This window comes from Zygotorulaspora mrakii, chromosome 7 (assembly GCF_013402915.1).
Source record: "Zygotorulaspora mrakii chromosome 7, complete sequence".
Taxonomy (NCBI): Eukaryota; Fungi; Ascomycota; class Saccharomycetes; order Saccharomycetales; family Saccharomycetaceae; genus Zygotorulaspora; species Zygotorulaspora mrakii.
Window position 1 is genome coordinate 207,625 of NC_050725.1, and position 20,682 is coordinate 228,306.

Consider the following 20,682-nt stretch of genomic DNA (forward strand, 5'->3'; position numbering starts at 1 on the left):
TAGTATAACTACATACTAGCTTATGTATATAGTGTGCTCGAACTGAGAAGCTCACTTTTATTCTCTCATGAGCTCCCCTAAGATGGCAGACGGTGGTTCAACGGTATTTATTTTTTCAAGTACTTTTTTAAATCTTACGCTTTGATGATTGAATGAGTGCCTCTCTTTCTCTTCTGGATCGCTATCGCTTGACGCTGAGTGTGAAGACCTCCTGAGGGTCCGTGTTTCTTCAACTAGAATCAAACCGTGATTTTCAGCAGCGCCTTCGCCATTTTCCCATTTATTTTTCTCAGTTGTAATTTGCTCCTCGTAGCACTTTTTCATATCCTCTATGAACTTGATATCATGGGCTTCTGATAGAACATCTCCGTATCTTTGGACCACATGCTTGTTTAAAAGAATAAAATTTGTTCTTTTGTAAGCAACACTTGGGTTTTCCAATGGAAATTCATCCTTGTTAACCAGGCAGCTTATAGAAATGATTTTGAGAAAATCCTGAATGCATGAATTAGCTAGATTATCTTTATTGATATTTTCTTGTAGCAGTAGGAATATTGGACGATAGAGTTCTTTTGATATCATATACCTATGATAATAATCATCATCAAGACACATAATGTTCTTGAGGCATCTAACTGCAGTCAGTCTTAGTTGAAGAGAGTGAGTGGGTCCGATAAACTCGCTCACTGACTCTAACAATCCGCTCTCTAAAACAAATTCTCGGGACAGTCGCCTATCATGTTCAGTACAAATAAATGAAACGAGTTTAACCAAATGAATAAGCAAATTGTCATCATAAGTAAAAATTGGTTTTGCTTCATCCGATTTTCCTGCCTTTGATAAAGGTCTAAAAATTACAGGAGCAACCTGCTTATAAAAATTAGCAAAATAATCCACAATCTGAAAATAAGAGGCATTGCCGTTGTTTCCATTAGGATTTTCATCGCCAAGCTCCTCTCTATCGAGGCCATAATTACTCAAACTGGTATCAGTTTCATCGTGTATGGGGCTATTTTCGTTTTCGTTGCCATTTGAAAGACACCCGTCCGGATGAAGTAATGTGTGTAGCGCTTGAGCAACTTGTTCTTGTAAACCAGGGCTTTTATCCGTCAACAAGATGGTCGACAAGATGAGAAGTAGAGACATGTCCATTCTAGCGCCAGAATCATTAAGGGAATTTAATTCTTTCACACCACAAATAAGGTCCTTTCTGCATTCCGGTTCATCATTGCGTTGCTGGGAATCATAATCCTCATTTTGCACATTATGAATTAATAATATATCATGCTCAATAATCGTTACAATTGTATCTGTGGCCATGATTCTAAGGCCACTGTCAGTTTCCACATGAAATGCATAATCCAGTAGCTTGAATAATTTTTTTCTAACCAATGTTTTGTAAAATTTTGATTTATCTATGGGATCTAAATTCTTGGACATTTGAACACATTGATGGACTAGTTTGATCCCATCTTTCCTTTTGTTGATGATTCCCTCTTCTTTGTCATTTTTTTTATCATATAAATCAAGTAATTTATCCAAACATGAATCAATTTGTAAAAAGCCAATAATACATGTTTGCAAATCTAGTATGATATCGAGGATGAGATGAAAATTGTGATCATCCAAAAATCGCACAAGAACAACATCTTTTAAAAGGGACAGGCGAAAACACTTCTTCACTATCAATTTTAAATCTTCGTTATCTATCGGTACCACTTCTTTACAAGTTGGTGGATATGACTCCAAACATTTTCTGTGATTCGCTTTCATAGTAGGAAATTCTGTGTCATACTCCAACATACCAACGATTCCATATATTTTGTCATCTTCAACCATCTGTTCCAATATATCTCTCTGATTATAAAGAACTAAGGTTTTTACAATACATCCCAGTAAAAAGAGTTCTTTCAATAGTTGCTCTGATTCAGCTTTATGAAAACATTCTATCAAAAGATTGATGTAATTAGTCTGTAATACGAATTCGACGGTTTCATTCTTTAAAAATTCAAACGCGATATTTTCATTCAGTATCCTCAACGATTCCATCAGAGTTTGCTCATTTTGTTCTATATCTCTTGAAGGCAATGCCACAGGACCAGTTATGATTTCATGAACTGATCCAACCCCATTGTCATTAGATTTGACAGCAACCAATGAGATATTGGATTCTACATGTCTTTGGACTTCTACGATAAACTCGCACAGGGTATCGCAGCCAACACTCTCCTCAAAGCTCAAAGCAATATCCCGACCGTTAATATCTTTCCATACAATAAGCGTTTCTTCCTGCCTCTGGTACTCTATATTTCCTCCCAACTGCGATCTCAACAAAACTTCTGCCGGCGAATCTTCATCATTCACTATAAGATATGCACGCATCATCTCCGTGTCATCATTAATCTCTGTGTGCATTTCTATTTTACCTACGCAGAATCCAGTTCCAGTATCTTTCCACTCGTTATTTTCCAGAATGTAGGCTTTCACCCGCTTGGGCTTAGTATCGCTAATGCCATATCGCACTTCACTTTCCGAAGCACGCTGCTCATTCTCATCTATTCCATCCACTTTGGAAACTCCATTTTCGACCTTTCGAGCATCCATAGCCTGCATGTTATTTGATACTACACAGTGTTTTACTAAACAAACGCGTTTGCCTAGTGCTTCGTGAAACTAGTTTTATAGTATTGCAACCTCAGAGTAAACAATTTCAAGTCCGACCAGCGAAGCACACGTTATAAATTTAATAGTACAATAGCAACTACTGGATGTTCTGCAACCGCTATCTTAACCTTTTTTTCAAAAAGTGCATGTATACTCTTCGCTTCTCATATTACTTCTTTTTTGTCTTTCATCGCTTTGTTCTCTGCTTTCTTTTTCTGCCGAGAAGGATTTGAAAAGGAATTGATAGAAAATGCTGATAGATAATGAGCTTTGCCCCATACAATTGGCGCTTGGTATGAGACCTTGATTATGTTTTTACGTCTTAAGTTCATCTCATAGTCGTTATGTATCTTTAAATATGTATATATCTTTTTGCAGGAAAAAACGGACTGCAAGGTGTGGAGGTCATTAGAGCTTGAGCACTTGGTCGGTAGACTTGTACTCGAAAGTATCAAACTTGAACTTTTTTGCAAATTCAGGCGGAATAAATCTACCACCGACGTAGTGGGATGCACTCGGTTTCAAGTGTGTGCTGGCTGGTTTAGGGACTGTGAGGGACACTAACATAGCTGGGTTCAGTGACATATCGGAAAGTGGTCCTTCATCGACGTCCCAACCGGATGGCACGTCAACAGATACAACGGGAATTTTATTCTGAAGTTCGTACAGTTGGTCAATAATGCTCTCGAACGGTTCACGCATTGGTGGTTTGAAACTGAAGCCAAAAATGGCATCTACGATACATAGCGTAGACTCTGGTTTCGCGTAATCCAGCCATTTATCAGGCCCGATATCTTCTGGCAGAACTGGAACCTTGAAAAAGTTTAGCTGGTCCACGAGCTGCTTGTAAAACTCGTTCTTCTTGCCTCTCTTTGGGTAATACACGACGGGGTGATATCCAAACAATTTTAGGTGTCTAGCACATACGAGACCATCGCCACCATTGTTGCCTGGGCCTGCAATGATTAACACATTTTTGTTAGCACTGCTTTTGTTGGGAGGAAACTCACGATATATTCCCTGAGCGACGCTAAATCCAGCGAGCTCCATTAGTTGTTGCAATGTGAAGCCAACTTGTGGTCCCATTAATTCTTGGTCAATTTCAGCTGCCAGCTTGGCAGATACCACCTTCATCAAAGACATTTTGGTGACCTGACAAGAATGTTGGTTGTCTTGAATAGAGCAACTTTGAGTTAAATCTCTCGTAGGATATCGAGTGAGGAACCCTTAAAATACAAGTAATTATTCGGGTAATACGTTAAATAATATAGTTACAATCTTAACACTATGTATGTGCCGCATATATATGGAAATGCGGCTATCTTCGCAGGTCCTTTAATAAACTTCTTATACACCCCATATCCTCAATAAGCATTTTTCTCAGCCATTGACTCTCTTGCCTCTGCATTTCCAATTCCCTTTCCAAATGATTGATTCGCTGATTTTTTTCGGTTATCAAAGTATCGTAAGAGCCTTTGATGTGCTTTACCATGAGATCTGCATTTGTTACTGTATTGTTATTATTCGCGTTCATGTTTAAATTTTGACCATTAGAGTTAAGGGTGTCATTAATCATCATTCCATTGTTGGCAGTGTTTGAGTTCGCAAAACTGCTCAAAGTACTATTTCGATTCATACTGTCTACATTATTCATCACTGCCTGTGGGTTCATTGTTGTATTCATTGTTTGACTAGAGTCTGTATTCATTGTGTTCAAATTATTCCCATTAACATTATTGAAATTAATTGGAGTTGCAGTTTTTTGCCTTTTTGCTGTATTTGTTAACTGCAGCAACTCTTCTACTGTATCATCATCCAGTGCGTCTTCTCCTAGAGATCCTAATGATCTTCTTTTCCAGGAATTTGAAGTATTATTATTGAAGGTTGAATTATTGCCATTCGGGTTGTACAGCGTTGTATCATTATCTAGACCAAATCCAAATCCACCTTGACCAGGGCTAGTTGGCTGCGCGTAGTATCCATTCAAAGATCGTGAATTCACATCTTGTGAGATTGTTTGCAGCCTACGCTGTAACTGTTGCGGTAATGACACATCCATCATCATATTATTCATTGTCGGATTAACTATTGGATTTCCTGCACTATTGCTTGCCCTCTGGTGTTGCTGTCTTTTGTTTGTACCGTTACCAGTATTATTATTATTACTGCTGTTATTGTTGTTGTTGTTGTTATTGGTGTTGTTATTACTGTTGTTTGAAGAGCTGCCATTTCCGTTGCCATTCTCACTTGGTGAGCCCTTTGTAGAGGCCGCTAAAGAATTAGCCTTTTTCCTTCCCTGGTTAATCATCTGCCCCGTCCTGGGATCATAAATGGAAAATATGAACATTGAAACGTGCTCCCAAAGTCTATCATTCTTCAATTCTGAGTCGTCTTTGATTTGCCATAGTCCTTGGTCTAGTCTCTTGAAATACCTACTATATGGACTTACCTCATAACTAAGTTCCAGCTCTTTTATGATCTGCTGAAATCTTTGATACAATTCTATCGCTGACTTGGGCGAGGTTGACCTATCATCGATCGACCCTGACGATATAGTCGCATTGTATAGTTTAGAAATCTTCCCAAACAGTTGTGTATATTGAAGTTGTATTGGATTGGTAGAGTTGGTGTTCAGCGTATTACACCCTCCATTGCTGATATTCACATTTGCATTGGAGCTTCCGATCCCTTGCGAGCCGTTAGCCGTACCATTGATGCTGCCATTACCGTTTGCTGCTGCTATGCCTGTTGACCCACCTGTGCCTGCGCTGTTCGTCGAAGCTGCATTCGCAGTTCCTGCAGGAGTATTAGTGGATGTCTGGGGCGAGTTCGTAACACTATGCAACGTATTCGTGTTTATAATCGACCCACTAGACAGTAATTTATATGCTCTTATGATGAAAATGTCAAGTTTTGTCTGATGATGCATTATTCCCGCTGTAGTTACCATCTGGTGTGTAAGTGCGCTGAAGTCAAGATCGCTCATAACGCAAACGATATCAATTTGAACCCTAGAAGATATAATGTACAATCAGTATATTTTTTTTATTTTCCAAGACTTTTTAATGAACCGATCTGAACCAACAAGGACACAGTAGCTCTTAAATTTTCTGCTGTTCTCCACCTTGAGTGAGTTGCACTCTTCTTTTAAATTCTCAATAGTGCTCTCCGGGCTCCAATATCACCCAAACTTCACATTAACTCTTTTGAATCAAACTTCATAGCTCTCTTTCTTTTCAAGAGAATGCGCACTTTCCAACAGATGCGACAGAAATTTTAAAAGATTGAATAATTTTGTCCGGTCAACTCGGACTGCAAATATCCGGACAATTTATTAAATTATTAGACAATAAGTTACCCGACGTTTAGTTTTCCATTTTTTGTCCGATTTGTGGAAATTTGTAGTTTTGTCCGGAATTATCCGATCAGGAATCATGTTTGATCTCACCATGACAGGAATTTTACGTGAATAATACACGTAAAACAGAAGTTTTTGAAGGATTTATCGCGATTGACAGCAGTTGAAGGCAGGAGTAGGTGCTGGTGTAAGTCTTTGCTGTGCTATTTGGCTTCTGGAGATACTGCTCTGTGTCAAGGGTTTGAAATAACAATTGCTGCGCTTGCTAGGACAGCGAATTGATTAAGGAGATGGACTCACCTTCACAGCCTCCGGCAAATCTGTTCCGCAGGAAGAAGGAAAATAAGCGGGGGATCACATATACCATGCTGCTATGTGGTCCATCGGGCACTGGCAAGACCACCTTTGCCAATAACCTGTTAGAATCCAATTTGTTCCCGCATAGGTATGGCCACCTCGACAACTATGAGATTTCGCCAAGAATAAGAGTGTCATCGCCAACAAAAGTTGTTTCGTTCAACTCAAAGAATGGGATACCTTCTTATATGTCTGGTTTTGATGCTGCGCGCGCTGAGTTGGAGCCAGGCATTACCATTACTTCGACATCTGTGGAAATAGGGCGTGATCCAACAGATGTCTCTGACGAAGAGGAGGAGAATATTCTCTTTAATCTTATCAATACACACGGAATTGGTGAAAATTTAGACGATTCGTTATGTTTCGATGAAATTACGTTGTATCTGGAGCAGCAATTCGATATTGTTCTAGCTGAAGAAACCCGTATAAGAAGAAACCCAAGATTCGAAGACACCAGAGTTCACGTTGCATTGTACTTTGTCGAACCAACAGGACACGGGTTGAGAGAGTTGGATGTTCAATTGATGAAAAAAATCTCTCGTTATACCAATGTTTTACCAATTATCTCCAGAGCGGATTCATTTACTAAGGAAGAACTGAGCATTTTTAGGAAAACCATAAATGAAGATATCCAAAGATTTCATATACCTGTATTCAAATTCGAAGCGGACCCTGATGAAGATGATTTAGAGACTATCGAAGAAAACCAGTCATTATCGAATATACAACCTTTCGCAGTTGTTTGTTCGGATTTGAAGGATAAAAATGGTAACTACATAAGAAAATATACCTGGGGTGATATTTTGATCAATGATCCAAACATTTCAGATTTGAATATTCTCAAAAACGTTTTATTTGGTTCTCATTTACAAGAGTTCAAGGATACAACGCAGAATTTGTTGTATGAGAATTACCGTGCTGAAAAATTATCATCCGTGTCTGATTCGAGAAACGCTTCGCAAGATTTACATGGATCGAATGAGAGTGAAGAAAGTGACAAGAGACATTCTGCTGCCCCAAGTTTGAGTAATTTTGCCTCACTAGTTAATACTGGACATTTCAAATCTTCACAATCATTAGCTTTATCATCTGATCTACCAGCCACACCAGAATTAAATTCCAACAAAACTGAGACCGAAGATTCTCCTATAAGGCAGATTTCACGATCAATCAAGAATGAGAATGAAGAGATCATTAGGTCAATCAAACAAGAATCACCAAGGATTCAATCTAATAGTAATCCTGATAGAACCAAATTAAGAAGTATATCAGAAACTGTTCCTTACGTATTGAGACACGAACGTATTATTGCAAGGCAACAAAAACTGGAGAAACTAGAGGCACAATCTGCAAAAGAATTGCAAATACGTATTGCAGAACTTGAAAAGAAAGCACATGACTTGAAATTGAAGGAAAAGCTTCTACGCCAAAGGCATCTTGATCAATCATCTTCATCTTTGGCTTCCAACACAACCGTATCACGTCCGCAAAGTCAAATAAAGAAAGAAGATACGTACACTGATTTGGCATCGATTGCATCAAACAAGAATAAAGTATGAAAGTATTGCTTAATATGATGAAACTTCAACAAGTTGATGATTATAACTCTAAATAATTTAACTCCAAAAGTAAATAATTTATAGGGGCAATATTATTAGAGATATAAAGCTGATAAAAAAAAGCTATTATAGTTACATGTGAGACTGATAACGATCAGCTTGCCGCCAGGATAAATGGATATAAAAAATGCGATATATGACAGTAATGTAACAGATGAAACAGCACAGGACATACTTGAAAAATCAAACAGTGAACAGAAGAAAAATTAATATTGGTTACATTCGAAGCATTATTTTCGCAGCGGATTGAACAAAAATAATGCGGCAAAATGCTTTTAATCTTTTGATGATCATTCTGCTCTCAACAAAAAATAAAGAGTCAGAATACCCAAAAATCGAATAAAAAAATCGAGGCTTAAGGTTTGGCATATCCCGCTGAGTAACTATAATTCACAAATCCAGAATTAGTGTTTGTACTTGCACTAGCTGAACTGCTGACAGATGTGCTACTATTGGCTCTTCTATTATTGGGGCCTCTGACCCCAAGCGGATTCTTCGAGAAACTTAACCTTATTCCACCTTTATTACTTGCATTAGCCCGTGGTAATTGACTACCGTAAAGCTCGGCCAAAGCCCTAGTTGCAAAACTAACATCATCAAACTCAACAAAACACATCGGGCCATGGCCATTGCCATTGCTGTTTTTGTTTCTAAATGATAATCTTCTAAAACCTTGCTGGCCTGAGAATAACTGCCTTAACTCTTGTTCAGTGGTATCTGGAGGTAAATTACCTACGTATAGCGTGTTACAAGGTGGATTCTGGTCTGCTGGATTAGCCGGTGGTGGAACTCTTGCCAGTAGTGACAAGTCAGCCTGTGAAATTGTACTGGATCCTGTCACATTTGTAGACGATGAAGAGTTTGAAATGCTACTTTTTTGACCACCATTTGTTGTTTGAGAGCTTCTTACAGTAGATCTTATTTGAGACCCTTTTTGTGGTGTATTTGGTTGAGATGGGGATAACTGTTGATCTTGAGATTGTTTATTGTCTTGCGACTGCTGTGGACCTTGACTATTCTGTTTAAAAACTCCAGTGTGTTTCCTAGATACAGAACCACCACCAATGCTGATACTACCAGTACCGGAAAGATTCAAGTCAGTATGATTACCATTACCACCAACACCACTAGTATTACCTCCACCAATTACACTAGGCAGATTAGGGTGAGCGTTATTGCCTGGTACCGGACCTAGCATGGAAAAGGGTGAAGATATTGTTGAACCATTAGATGGATTACCAGTAATTGTATGGACTGTAGACGAAACATCGACACTTTGACCAGTTGAAGGTTGAGTAACAACAGTTGAGTTCCCCCCTTGTGGTAGAAAAAATGATGAGCTTTGCTTTCTGTTTGAGGAACCCCATTCTAATATCGGGGTTGAAGCTTGCGGGCTGGTTGTAAATCCATTCATACTTGTTGGCATTGCACTTGAGCCCCATATGCTCTCATTTATATCGTCATTTTCCATCAACAATAAAGATTTACCGACGTCAGTTGACTGAGAATCTTGATGCGAACGACTGTGAGTGATAGTAGAACCGGCCTGTGACGATGACGTCGGACGTTGTTGATTCTGATTTTGTTGCGATGTATCATTTGAACTAGAAAATGGATCACTAAAAGAAAACCGCGAACGTGTCTGAACTAAGCCGGGCCTACTGATAGATCCAGAGGTAGACACTGGAGAAATCTGCTGCGCCGGCTGTGACTGGGATTGCGATTGCGATTGCGATTGCGATTGGAGTTGCGATTGATTTTGAGAGGAAGCCCGTGATTCAGTTTGAGATTGAGCAGATTGAGTCTGGGATTGAGACTTGGGTTGAGATTGTGATTGTGATTGTGATTGTGATTGTGATTGTGATTGGGGCTGTGAAGAACTGGCTTGGCCTTGTAACTGAGGTTGCCCAGGTGATTGAAGAAGTTCATCAGAGTGTGACATTTGCTGATGATGAAGCGAGTTAACTGGAGAAATTGGTAAACCAGATGAGGATAGTTGATATTGAAGTTTTTGCTTTTGGAATGGAACCTTTTGGTTAGCTAATTCGTCTATTATTTCAACAAAAAAAGGGAATGGATAAGTTGGCCCCACAACATCGTTCTTTGATGTTAATATTGATGCATAATGCGTTACCAATGGTAATGAAGAAAATTTTGCAACGATGGATAATTCGTAATTACTTTGATTCATTGAGATTGAATCTTTGCGTTCTTTTATTATTTCGATATTTGAAACACCATTAGCCAATGAAAATATGGCGTGTGATTCTCTAATAGTAATATCAGATGGAACATTCTTTAATTTCAGCAGATAAGAGCTCGGATTCATCGACTGTAAAGTCTGCTGAGATTCCTGAGACGATTGAGATTGTTGCGGTATATTTGCATGTACCGCACCACCCATTGACATATTATTCAGCATTGATGCCAAGTGTAGAGGTGAGTTTCTTTCATTTCTGATGCCATTAATATTACTACTACTATTACTGTTACTGTTATTGTTGTTATCGCTGCTGTTGTTGTTGCTATTGTTGCTGTGGATGCTATTATTACTACTCGTGCTACTATGAATTTGTGAAGTATGGGTTTGAGCATGATGAACTGGACCAGGATATGACCTTTGTATATTTGATTCACTATTAGAATGATGATTAAGCGTCAAAACATTTCGATGACTGGGTGAAATGCTATTTGATGATCCAATGGGTGTACTCTCCGGATTAGAACCAAATGTTCCTTGAACAAAAAAGCCTGAATTGTCCATGGGCACGTTATCTTGTAAAACCAGCATATGAGACCGGTATTTTCTGAGTCTTGTCCCTAGAAAACAATGAAACAGTAATCCCGCTGGTAACAAAAATCGATTTGATGTTACTTTGATGGATGAATATCAATTGAATAACCTTTCGTTACTTCTACACCTATATCTCCTTCGCAGTTGGCGTGGCAGAAGTTCGCGTGTATCGATTACTGAATAAGTAGGAAGGGAAGAAAGGCCCAGAAAGATAAAACAAATTTTCCGAAAAAAGCTTTAGAAAGGGAAAAAGATGGCAGTAACTGTTAACTCAATGATGAGAATTATACTATTGTCAAATAGTTACTCTATTCAGATGCTTTTGATCGAACCTTTTTTTGTTCAAGGTATCGTTGTTCGCACCAAGAAGTTCAAACTTTTTTGTTTATTTTGTCTTTTTCTTCTCACCTTGCAGTTCGTTGTTTCGTTCGTGGTGTCCTTTTTACGTCCCTTCAAAATAATGAAACTGGTAAAATACACAACAGAGAAATAAAGAAAGGAGAGCGGAACAGGACGATACTGAAACTCGAAAAATCCAAATTTTCTGTGTTGGGTCGCCTGTAATTCTTAATACGCTACGTTCTCTGGAAGGATTCGCAAATTCGGGGCAGTCTTTCTTGTACTCTAGATTTTTTCTTTTCCCTCGCGAAGAAGAAAGCTCGTGTTTTTCTCGTCCAAGAAGAGTCTTTTGTTCTTGCGCCTGCCCAAATATCAAAAAGGTTGGCGTTTTATTTGAGCTGTCTTCAATATTGATACTTTTTCTTGCTCTATAAGCAGAATGCGAAAGCTAACTATCAACGAAGTCAGTTGGAAAGTCAATTACCTATGTGAAAAAGTAGGCGAAGTCAATCACAACAGTTAATGCTGCCAGGAAATACTTGACTGAACAGCACAATACGCTAGCAGTACAGCTCCGTTAAAACAAACTCAGCTACCCTTACTGGAGGCAAAATGCATTTTCAGTAGTGCACATGGCAGTCACACCCTATTTATCTTTCGTGTAATACGATCTTTTTGGTCAGATTGCCCCCTTTCGGTTCCTGAGGCAATCTCTTCTCTAAAAAGAGCGAATTGACCAGCAAAGACCAGCAGGTAGTATTTGGGTTACCCGATGTCAGCTTGGGACACGGTGGTACTGAAATACTGAAAGGGTGAGGAAAGGGTAAAAAGGGCGCCGTGGAATGTGAGACACAATTACGTTTCCCTTTATAGCGTGTAAGGCACCTCTTCTTCACGATGATCTACAGTGGTGACACACAAGTTGGAAAGCTGATAAGCCAGTCTTCTCAGGGAGCTATCATAGGAAGTTTCTAATTCAGCGAGGGTTAGCGATTGCGAGAAAGCGGTTTTTAGGGCTTTATTGCGAGAGGGATGTGGTATCTCACCATTGATTGTAGCGGTGTTTGATGACGTGTCTGATGATGTGTCTGTTGATGAGTTTGGCGATTTGGTAGGTGTATCTGCGGCTGAGTCGGATGCTGTCGGTAATGAGGATTCCATTGTACTGTTCGTTGATAGGAGGGGAATACCAGGAGTCACGGTTCCCTGAATTTCATTCTCTGATTCTCTGGCATTGAACAACGCGTCCAGTTGTAAGGTGAGGGGGGGCAGGGTCTGGACCGCTTTACTTACCATGATAGGGATACTTGATTCTTTTGGAGGCGCCTTCTGTGTCATACTTTTTTCTACGATTTCGTCATCGCTAGGGTGAGTATCGCCACAGCATTTGAGTACCTCGCTGCAGTTCGATTTGCTGTTGTGGACCACCTTGGTGCAATTGGCGGCTCCCTTACCTGTCCTCCTGCTAATTTTATTAGCTTTGCTCTTGTATTCGATCTTTTTGTTGCTGCTGTTTGACTTATCATTACAAAGCTTCTTTTTGGAGAATTTGGTATTGGCAGAGCCAGTGCCGTACTTGTCAGACATGGTTGTATTATTACGTGTCAATGGAAAGTAGCTTACTCACTTTGTATGAACCAGTAAGTGTGCTGTTGATATTCTTTCGGAGAATCAAGTGCTGTTTTCTCGCGTCTTCTTATACTTTTTTTGCGTTTTTCTTGACTTCGGCGGCTAAATAATTGTGCCTTGTCTCAATAGATGATTTGCTGCACTGCGCAAAATAACATTAAAGGTGCATATAAAACTAATTGGAACTATATAAACCTACAGTCGTAAATTTGTAGAACCGAAGCTTCAGCATCGACATCAATAAAACAAAACAGAACCATGACAACAACAGTCATCGTTATAAAGAACTCATACTTGAACAACATAAGGGGGGTAAAAGCCATTAATGATCACTTTTGTTTGAAAGAGTACGTTTAATACGTTCAAACATGCCAGGTTTATGGCCATGAGGCTCTCCGATCTCTGAGTAATCATTTTCATGTTCATGCTCCATCTGGCCCGCTCTTGGAATAGTGTCTTTACCATGATAACGATATCCCATATTTGTCTCCTCTGTCACAGGTGCTGAGCTGTGAACACCACCCATTTCAACATCTTGATTGTTTGAGCCAACTGATACTTTTCTACCACTTTGCATTCCACCAGTATGCATCATGTAGTTTGCGCGCTCATCCTTCGTACCTGCATCAGTGCTATGTTGTTTGTGGGCATAAGTTGGCACAGATGGATCAACAAGACTTGGCGAATTTCCAACAGCATTAGCGTAAGCTCCTGCAGTTCCTTCGTCAATTAACTCACGACCCCTGTGAGGGCCTTGCCCTTCACCGCTTATACCCGTGTCACCCGATAAAGGATCCCTTAAACGCTCATTTTCTGCAGTTCTCATGGAGGAACTCAATTTGCTTTTGTTCCAATCGGCTGAATGTGAACTACCTGATTTCTTTTGTTTTTCGTGCGCAGACATTTCATTCATTTGAGCTCTTGCAGACGCGATTGGATCTTGAGTAATATCGGCATCATCGACGGTTGTCTTTGGCGGATTCATAGCATTTCTTTCGCTTGTCACAGGAACCTTACCTTCTCCGTATCCCATTGTGTCCCCACCTTTCATCTCCATCGGCATGCCCATGGATGGGTTAGTTGAGGGCGCATTAGTATTGCCATGCATTTGAGCGCCAGCACCCATTGTCCCATTTTTCAACATATCATCATCTCCCACATTGTTTTTTTCCATGTCACTGCGACCTTTAGCTGATTCGCTCTTTGATTTGTCACTCTTACTATTACCTTTCATAAGGTGATGCTTGGTCATCAAATCTTTCACTTTGGCGAAACCAGAAGGTTTGCTCGAATCTGACGATTCTTTATGTTCACTTCCTGTCATTCCGGCACTATCTCTTGTGCCGGATTTTGAGTGAGATAAGTGCTTACCTTCATACCTATCAGCGGTTCTTGTTCCTCCGGTGCCTGGAACGTTAGTAAAATCATCTTTAGTGAATCCTCTCATTTCATTACTCTCACTTCTCTCTTGGCCTACATTAGCCAATGGGTTCATGTTCGGATTCTCATTCTTTGGGCCTAAATCGTGTGATACTGGCAAAGGTGCCGCGTAATCATCTTGCCCCATGCCCAATATTTTATTGTAACTTTCAGTACTATGTTCACCGAAGTTTTTGCCATTATCTGAACCTCCAGTGTGTTCTTGGTACTCTGCAAATGCATCTACTGGATAATCCTCTCTTATTTGTTCGTTACGACCGCTCATTGTTTGATTTTTTGATATACTGTGTTTACAAGACGTTAAAGAACATTAGCAACGTTTCATTATTAGTTAGTAAATGGTTGATTACATAAAAAATACTTCTTTAATTTCTTTTCTTTCTTTTGAGCTTTTGGCTGAATGGTATTATTGGGACTGAGTTAGAAGTGTGAAAAATAATAATAATAATAATAATAATATTAATAGTTCTCCAATATGGCACTACCATCAATAATTATTACATAGGGATCGAGAAAACACAAAATGTCCAGATTATCTCAGCAACAGGAAAAAGATATTATTAATTAATTAAACTGCTGAAGGAACCTGTTCTGTTCTGTTCGCCTCTGTGGCGGGTTGGGTTACATAATCAGTGGTTGTATATTCAACCTCATCAGGTTCAGCCGTTGTTGCAGGGTTTGCTGACTTGTTTTTAGCTCCCAACCTCGTAAAAAATCTTCCGCGATTATGTTGCTGTTCACTATTGTATGTCGATTTGTCCATGTGACCGTCGCTAGAGCTGGAATTATATGTCGCACCAGTGCCATACACCTCCCCACGTCCGTAGGCGTTGTACCTGTCGCGTTTCGAAAGAACAGCTCCGGCGACCGCCCAGGCGGCATTCCACATGAGCAGAAATGACGTAGTCCAAATAAACGCAAACATTTTGGCTCCCAATTTGGAGTGTCTTCCCTCGCTATTGAAGCCTGACCGCGCCTTAACGTAACAGCCCGTGTACAGGCACGCACTGAGCAATACAAATAAGAGAGCCGCCCATATGGCTAAATTATGCCATATGTGCATGGCTACTGAGGACTTGAACAAAAGAACAATAGCTGGAATGATCGACAGTACTATATAGAAAAGTCCAATCAACAACATGGCCCAGCCGACCCTCGACAAGTAGTAATAAGCGTTTCTATTGTCCAAAAACGTAGTCGGCATTTCATTGCTTCTCCCAAAATTGTCCCTTGGCGAAAAAGCCGTGGCGGGAGCTCTGGATGAACAATTTGTCACCTGGTTGTCTCGAACCGCACACCAGTCATAGTTATACCATCTGGTTAGTTGTGGGGCATCATTAAATCCGCTAGTATCGGCTTCAAACCAATAGAAGCCATCCAGTACCCCGCCAGATTTGCCGCCCGAAAGAATCAAAAAAAAGCCTAGCAGCCCGGCGCCCAAAAGAAAGAGTAAATTCAGTACTTGTACAAACTTTTCTCCTCTCATAATATTCGTCTGATGTTCTGAAAGTAACACTCAGACATTTCCCCCAGTTTAAAATGCCATCTCCTTTATATATTTTTTTTCCTTCTTTGTTGTCCCTTAAGTCAATTTCCCTATTTGAAAAAGCAAAGGGAAAGAAGGTGAGAAGCCGCGCGCTCCGCTAAGTCCTTGCGGTGAACATGACAGTTCGCAAGAACTGCATTGGAAAACAAACCCATCAACATCCCTTTGCCTCGATACTTTACGTATTGGTGCGCAAAACTGTAAGGATGGTATGAGAAACATGCATCTGACCTTGTATGTAGTCATCTATTGCGGTGAAGACTTTCCTTGCATTCTGCAACCGTTTGCATTCTGCGTGTCACCAAACAGCTCCTTGTCATGCATGAATGTGCATAGATATGTAAGTGCGCCGAAGCAAACAGAAATGGAAATGGAATGGTAATGAAAAGCAGAATGGTCTTGCGAGCGTTTGTATCATGGCAGTTAACTCGAGGGAGTGTGATGCAGCTCTCCAGCCTATTGGGATTGAATGTTTTTCTAGAAGCTCGCGAGAGCGGTCCGGGGCTAGGCTCGCGACTAATGAGGAGTTGGGTTGCCAAATTTTGCCTTTGACGAGAAAGTCATCAAAGATTGCAACAAGCCGTCATGTTCTTCCTCCTTCAACGATGCACCGCCGCATGAGTCTAGTTGCGACTTGATCTCCAGCATGGTAAGCTCTATCGGGGACCAAAACATCAGACCAGATTGCTGGCCTCTCTTGGTATAAAGAGGGATTATCCCGCGCACTATCTTGAATTTCAACTCTTCGCCCACGGCAATCTCCTTCAGAGCATCGATACTCTGTTGGTCGACCTCAGTTCTGCCATTGTTGAAAAAATAATTCAGGTTTTGAGCACCGAAAATTTCAATTCGAGCTACTCGTTCGGGATCGATGAAGTCTTTTTGGAAAATAGAGTTTGTAATAAGTATTTCTAGTCTAGTTTGGTCATAATTGATGGAGATGACCTGGCCTTCCACCTCGTGGAGGATGTTTAAATCAGTGCTTTGATTTAAGAGAGTTATATCGGCCTCCTGTTCCAACTTGTACTCTTTCAAGTCGTCTAGATGGATAGAGGGTAACAAACGGATTGCCGCCTCATTACTAGAGTGGAATTTAGAATTTTTTATTATTAGTCCATTGGGATCTTCTTCGGCCTCGTCATACGGGAAGCACGTTGAATAGAACTGCAAAAACTTTCGTATGGAGGGTAGGGGAATACTATTGAAAGCGCGAGCATATAACTGATTTAGAAGATTTTTTTCTTCGCTGTTGTTATTGTCTACGTGTTTCTTCATCCTGCATGTTATTGGTTCGCATTCTCTTACTATGGCATTTAACTTGCCACCATAGATATTCACCCTAAGCAAAAATTTGCAAGCGATTCCTCTGTGTGAAATGTTGCAGCCTGCACCTGGTAAAAACATGTCCTTGATCGATTTGCCTCTGAATTCCCTTTTGATCAAGTTGTCAAAATCTTCAAATTTATCCGGATACATTATTGCCCTTACACCCATATTTGAGTGTAACTTATTGTCGAAATCGATTAAAAATGGGTCAAGCAAATACTTTTGTGGAATTTTAGTCTCTGTAAAGTCTGTAAGGACCATTTTAACAAAAGAGGGACTTTCAAAGCTGCAGGACACCAGCAAGCCAATTATATTCACGAATTTAACATCATGCGTGGTCAAGCTTAGTTCAGACAATGAGATAAATGGATCTTTCTTTGAAAGTTGAACACTTTTAGGAATTTTCAAATCTTTTATCAAATCTTCGTCTCCAATTTCAACTAATGACCATGCGGCCGTAAGTAGGTCATCTTTCAGCTCTTTTTCGACCCTTTCAATAGTGATTGAAAAATCGTTTAGCATCAGCTTTTCGTCAAAGCCATAGCTGTTCTGTAAAAGCGCTGTGAATATTTCGAAGAGCCCACTATTTTCAAGGACTGCTATTTCAATACAATTGACATTAGGTATCAGCAATTGTGTACTGTCGTAGGGCCACCCTTTTGGTATAAAATACAGATGGATAGTACTCAATTTTTGCCCTACTTTGACCTTTGGTGGGTATATACCAAATATTTTTCCAAATAAAGTTTTTTCAGTTCCTAATAGGCAGTTTTGAATTGATTCAACATCAATGAGATTTTTGCTTTGAACGAGTTTCATTCTTTTATGCGGAGTCTCTTGCGAAATTTCAGCATAGCTTGATAAATCGGTTTCCTCACCGTGGTCGAGATTATTTGATGAGTCAAGTGTTTCATTCGAAGCTAGTTGAGAATTAAAGTCGTTCAAAGACTCCTCACAAGTGGTTGTAGAACGCATTACGTCAAAAATTGGATTCCTCATCAAACTGATCTCCTCTTGCTTCACTTTACTTCTGCGCAAACTTCTTATAAAGTCGGAAATAGTGCAATCGTAATTTCGTAGTTTATCAAATTGAAAAGTATTACGCACGTCATCATTCATTTCAATTAGATTTCCCAATATATCGTGAATTAACATACCATATGTGGTGTCTTGTCTATTCTGTGCATACTCGACTGCTCTGTCCATGTCTATTGGTGTGATCTCCTCTGGTTCTATATGATAGTACTTGTCTATCCTCCCGGGAAGTCCTGCTATTTTCACGAGACATAGCTTCGTGTGGTGTATATCGTCCAGGTCAAATGCATAGTCCGAATCGAGTCCATCTATTCGGAGCTCGAATAGCTGACACATTAGCAACAAAACCAACCTAGCTAAACGTCTTGAATTCTTATCATTGTAAGAAAGCTCGGCTAAGTAAGGTATGGTGTCGCGTTTTCCATCAGCAAACTTCTCTAATTTCAAGGCAAAAGACTTCTCATCATGCTTTAAACCTGTAAGGACTAGAACCTGATCAATCCTTGATGACAGATTTCCCCTGGCATCGTGCATTGGAGTGCTGTCTTGTCCTATTCTGTGATAAATTCTTCTTTTGATCTTATCTCTTCACATAGAGCAGGTTTTATTCACTGCACACGCGTCAATCAACTCCCCGCGTTTTGAGGTACAAAATTGAAGTCTTTTCCAAATGTATATGGTAATCTATGGTATAAAGAGTGTCCGTAGATAAATTAAGATGAAGGTGAAAGGTGCCAAGAAGTCCAAAAATAAGCTCGGGCAGCGGCAACTTATCAACTGCGAGGACTACTACGTTGAGGCCACTGGATATGAAGAACAGGGAGAGCGTTGGATGCTTTCAGACATCAAAAAGACTTTAAGGTTCTATTTAAAGGCCTACGAGATTTACGAAGCTGGCCTTAGAGCACCAGGAGCTACTTTGAAGGGCACATATGACATCATGTACAATGAAACGCGCCTTTTCCTACAGATCTACACATCGTACGTTGCAAATAGTGGATATATGAATCTGCTACAGTATGTACATTTAGAAGACCTACCAATGATACATACTCTAACTATCCCGTTGACTGAAATTGTCAACAAATTTGAGGAGGTTTTTGAAAAGTTTAGTCAAGTTCGTACCTGGGACTTGGAGTCCAATTTATTAACTTGCTATTTACTGTTGTTAGAATCAACTGATGAATATCGACTGAACGCTGGAGACTTGATTCGGTTAGCAAAGAAGTTCATAGAGCTAGCTCTTCATTCTTTGGATTTTCAAGTAATCGAGCTTCAGAAATTTGAATCAACAGAATCTGAAGATGAAAGAGCAGTTAATGAGGAGCCCAACGACTCCCAACCAAGCGACGACATGGTCGACTACATGGAGCAGGCGGATCAAATCACTTTGGAAACAATTTCAGAAGTGTTAGTTGGAGGTTTCAAGTTTGTTCAAGTCCTAATGGAGATCATAGTAGAGAGCAGACTTGGAATTGCAAGAGATGTGGCGCTCACCCCCATGGAGGCAAATCGAGTCGAGGACCTCATAATATCATTTACACATCAATTGAACAATCGTTATGCAGCTATTTGCTCTTCCTTCAAGCTTGAGGAGGAGGAGCTCGCCGTCGTTTTGGAGATAAATAAAGGAATTGAAATTGTCTCTCACGGCGATTTAACTGCCATTGAACCCTATATAACCGACAGCTTCACCGACATTAACATCCATTTACTACTAGGCAAAGTTGATGTCTTATCGTTCACTATTAGCTGTCTAGATTCAACAGAAAATTTTGACACCGAATGGAAGTTGTGCACATTGCTGAACAAACTTTTAACGTCGGCAGCGGCGAAATTGTCTTCGATACGAAACAATATAATATCAGGGAAGACAAAAAATGCAAGTGATCAGTTGAGTCATATCGTGTTTCAGCTGTGTGATGTAACTATCAATTCTTCAGACAATGAGCTAAGAAGATGGCAAATAAAGGCAAATGCTTCTGGCGATAATGCAGCCAAAACAATGGAGATCCTTATGAGAAATGCAAAAACCCTTTTGACTAACGCACTGAAAATCTCCGAAAAATCTTGCGGCATGGAAGAGAATATCGTAGACAAGTTGAAGAGAAACTATATATATAACCAGGCCCAGGCTAGAGTCAGTATGCTTACATCTCCCAAAGAGTCTGACACTTCACAGATTTCTGAACTAGTTGCCGAGCACCCATTCTATAATGCCCTGTATAAAGTTTAATGCCTCGAGTGTTATCAAAAAAAGGAAATCTAGAGATGTGCGTGCAATGTTCTACAAATGTTCAGATTGCCTAGAATTGTTCACACACTTCAATTAGGTAAGTGCTCTGCCTCTACGCCTCTCTCCACTTCTGCGCCTCTATTCTTCGATATCTAGTGTATCATATATGCAGCACTTGACAGAAACTTGCCAGAGATGTGCATCATCGCTCCTTCAAGTTTGTTACAAGTTGATGTTTCAGCCGTATCATGCAGATATGACGAACGCCAATTCTCAACCAGCCACTTTTTTCATTTCCAGAAATAGATATTCGGATCATCGCTTCAGCTGGTGAAAAGT

The 20,682-nt window shown here is 40.0% G+C and overlaps 9 protein-coding genes across 9 annotated transcripts; 2 read left to right on the forward strand and 7 right to left on the reverse strand.

The window, feature by feature from the left end:
* Window positions 1-57: 57 nt before the first annotated feature.
* On the reverse strand, window positions 58-2,613 carry PSY2 (Psy2p; the record flags this gene model as incomplete). The annotated part of the gene is made up of 1 exon (XM_037290065.1): window positions 58-2,613. One exon carries the CDS (start codon window positions 2,611-2,613, stop codon window positions 58-60), a length of 2,556 nt encoding a protein of 851 aa, XP_037145960.1.
* A 459-nt stretch (window positions 2,614-3,072) lies between these two features.
* On the reverse strand, window positions 3,073-3,807 carry NNR1 (NADHX epimerase; the record flags this gene model as incomplete). The annotated part of the gene is made up of 1 exon (XM_037290066.1): window positions 3,073-3,807. One exon carries the CDS (start codon window positions 3,805-3,807, stop codon window positions 3,073-3,075), a length of 735 nt encoding a protein of 244 aa, XP_037145961.1.
* Window positions 3,808-3,982: 175 nt separating this feature from the next.
* GCR2 (Gcr2p) lies at window positions 3,983-5,650 on the reverse strand (the record flags this gene model as incomplete). Its single annotated transcript, XM_037290067.1, has 1 exon — window positions 3,983-5,650. One exon carries the CDS (start codon window positions 5,648-5,650, stop codon window positions 3,983-3,985), a length of 1,668 nt encoding a protein of 555 aa, XP_037145962.1.
* Window positions 5,651-6,312: 662 nt separating this feature from the next.
* On the forward strand, window positions 6,313-7,938 carry SHS1 (septin SHS1; the record flags this gene model as incomplete). The annotated part of the gene is made up of 1 exon (XM_037290068.1): window positions 6,313-7,938. One exon carries the CDS (start codon window positions 6,313-6,315, stop codon window positions 7,936-7,938), a length of 1,626 nt encoding a protein of 541 aa, XP_037145963.1.
* Window positions 7,939-8,353: 415 nt separating this feature from the next.
* On the reverse strand, window positions 8,354-10,789 carry HG535_0G01230 (RNA-binding protein; the record flags this gene model as incomplete). Its single annotated transcript, XM_037290069.1, has 1 exon — window positions 8,354-10,789. One exon carries the CDS (start codon window positions 10,787-10,789, stop codon window positions 8,354-8,356), a length of 2,436 nt encoding a protein of 811 aa, XP_037145964.1.
* A 2,293-nt stretch (window positions 10,790-13,082) lies between these two features.
* On the reverse strand, window positions 13,083-14,465 carry HBT1 (Hbt1p; the record flags this gene model as incomplete). The annotated part of the gene is made up of 1 exon (XM_037290070.1): window positions 13,083-14,465. The coding sequence occupies one exon, from the start codon at window positions 14,463-14,465 to the stop codon at window positions 13,083-13,085; it is 1,383 nt and encodes a 460-aa protein (XP_037145965.1).
* Window positions 14,466-14,768: 303 nt separating this feature from the next.
* Window positions 14,769-15,686, reverse strand: HG535_0G01250 (uncharacterized protein; the record flags this gene model as incomplete). Its single annotated transcript, XM_037290071.1, has 1 exon — window positions 14,769-15,686. The coding sequence occupies one exon, from the start codon at window positions 15,684-15,686 to the stop codon at window positions 14,769-14,771; it is 918 nt and encodes a 305-aa protein (XP_037145966.1).
* Window positions 15,687-16,262: 576 nt separating this feature from the next.
* Window positions 16,263-18,641, reverse strand: CDC13 (telomere-binding protein CDC13; the record flags this gene model as incomplete). Its single annotated transcript, XM_037290072.1, has 1 exon — window positions 16,263-18,641. The coding sequence occupies one exon, from the start codon at window positions 18,639-18,641 to the stop codon at window positions 16,263-16,265; it is 2,379 nt and encodes a 792-aa protein (XP_037145967.1).
* A 184-nt stretch (window positions 18,642-18,825) lies between these two features.
* On the forward strand, window positions 18,826-20,343 carry HG535_0G01270 (uncharacterized protein; the record flags this gene model as incomplete). The annotated part of the gene is made up of 1 exon (XM_037290073.1): window positions 18,826-20,343. The coding sequence occupies one exon, from the start codon at window positions 18,826-18,828 to the stop codon at window positions 20,341-20,343; it is 1,518 nt and encodes a 505-aa protein (XP_037145968.1).
* Between the last annotated feature and the right edge of the window lie 339 nt (window positions 20,344-20,682).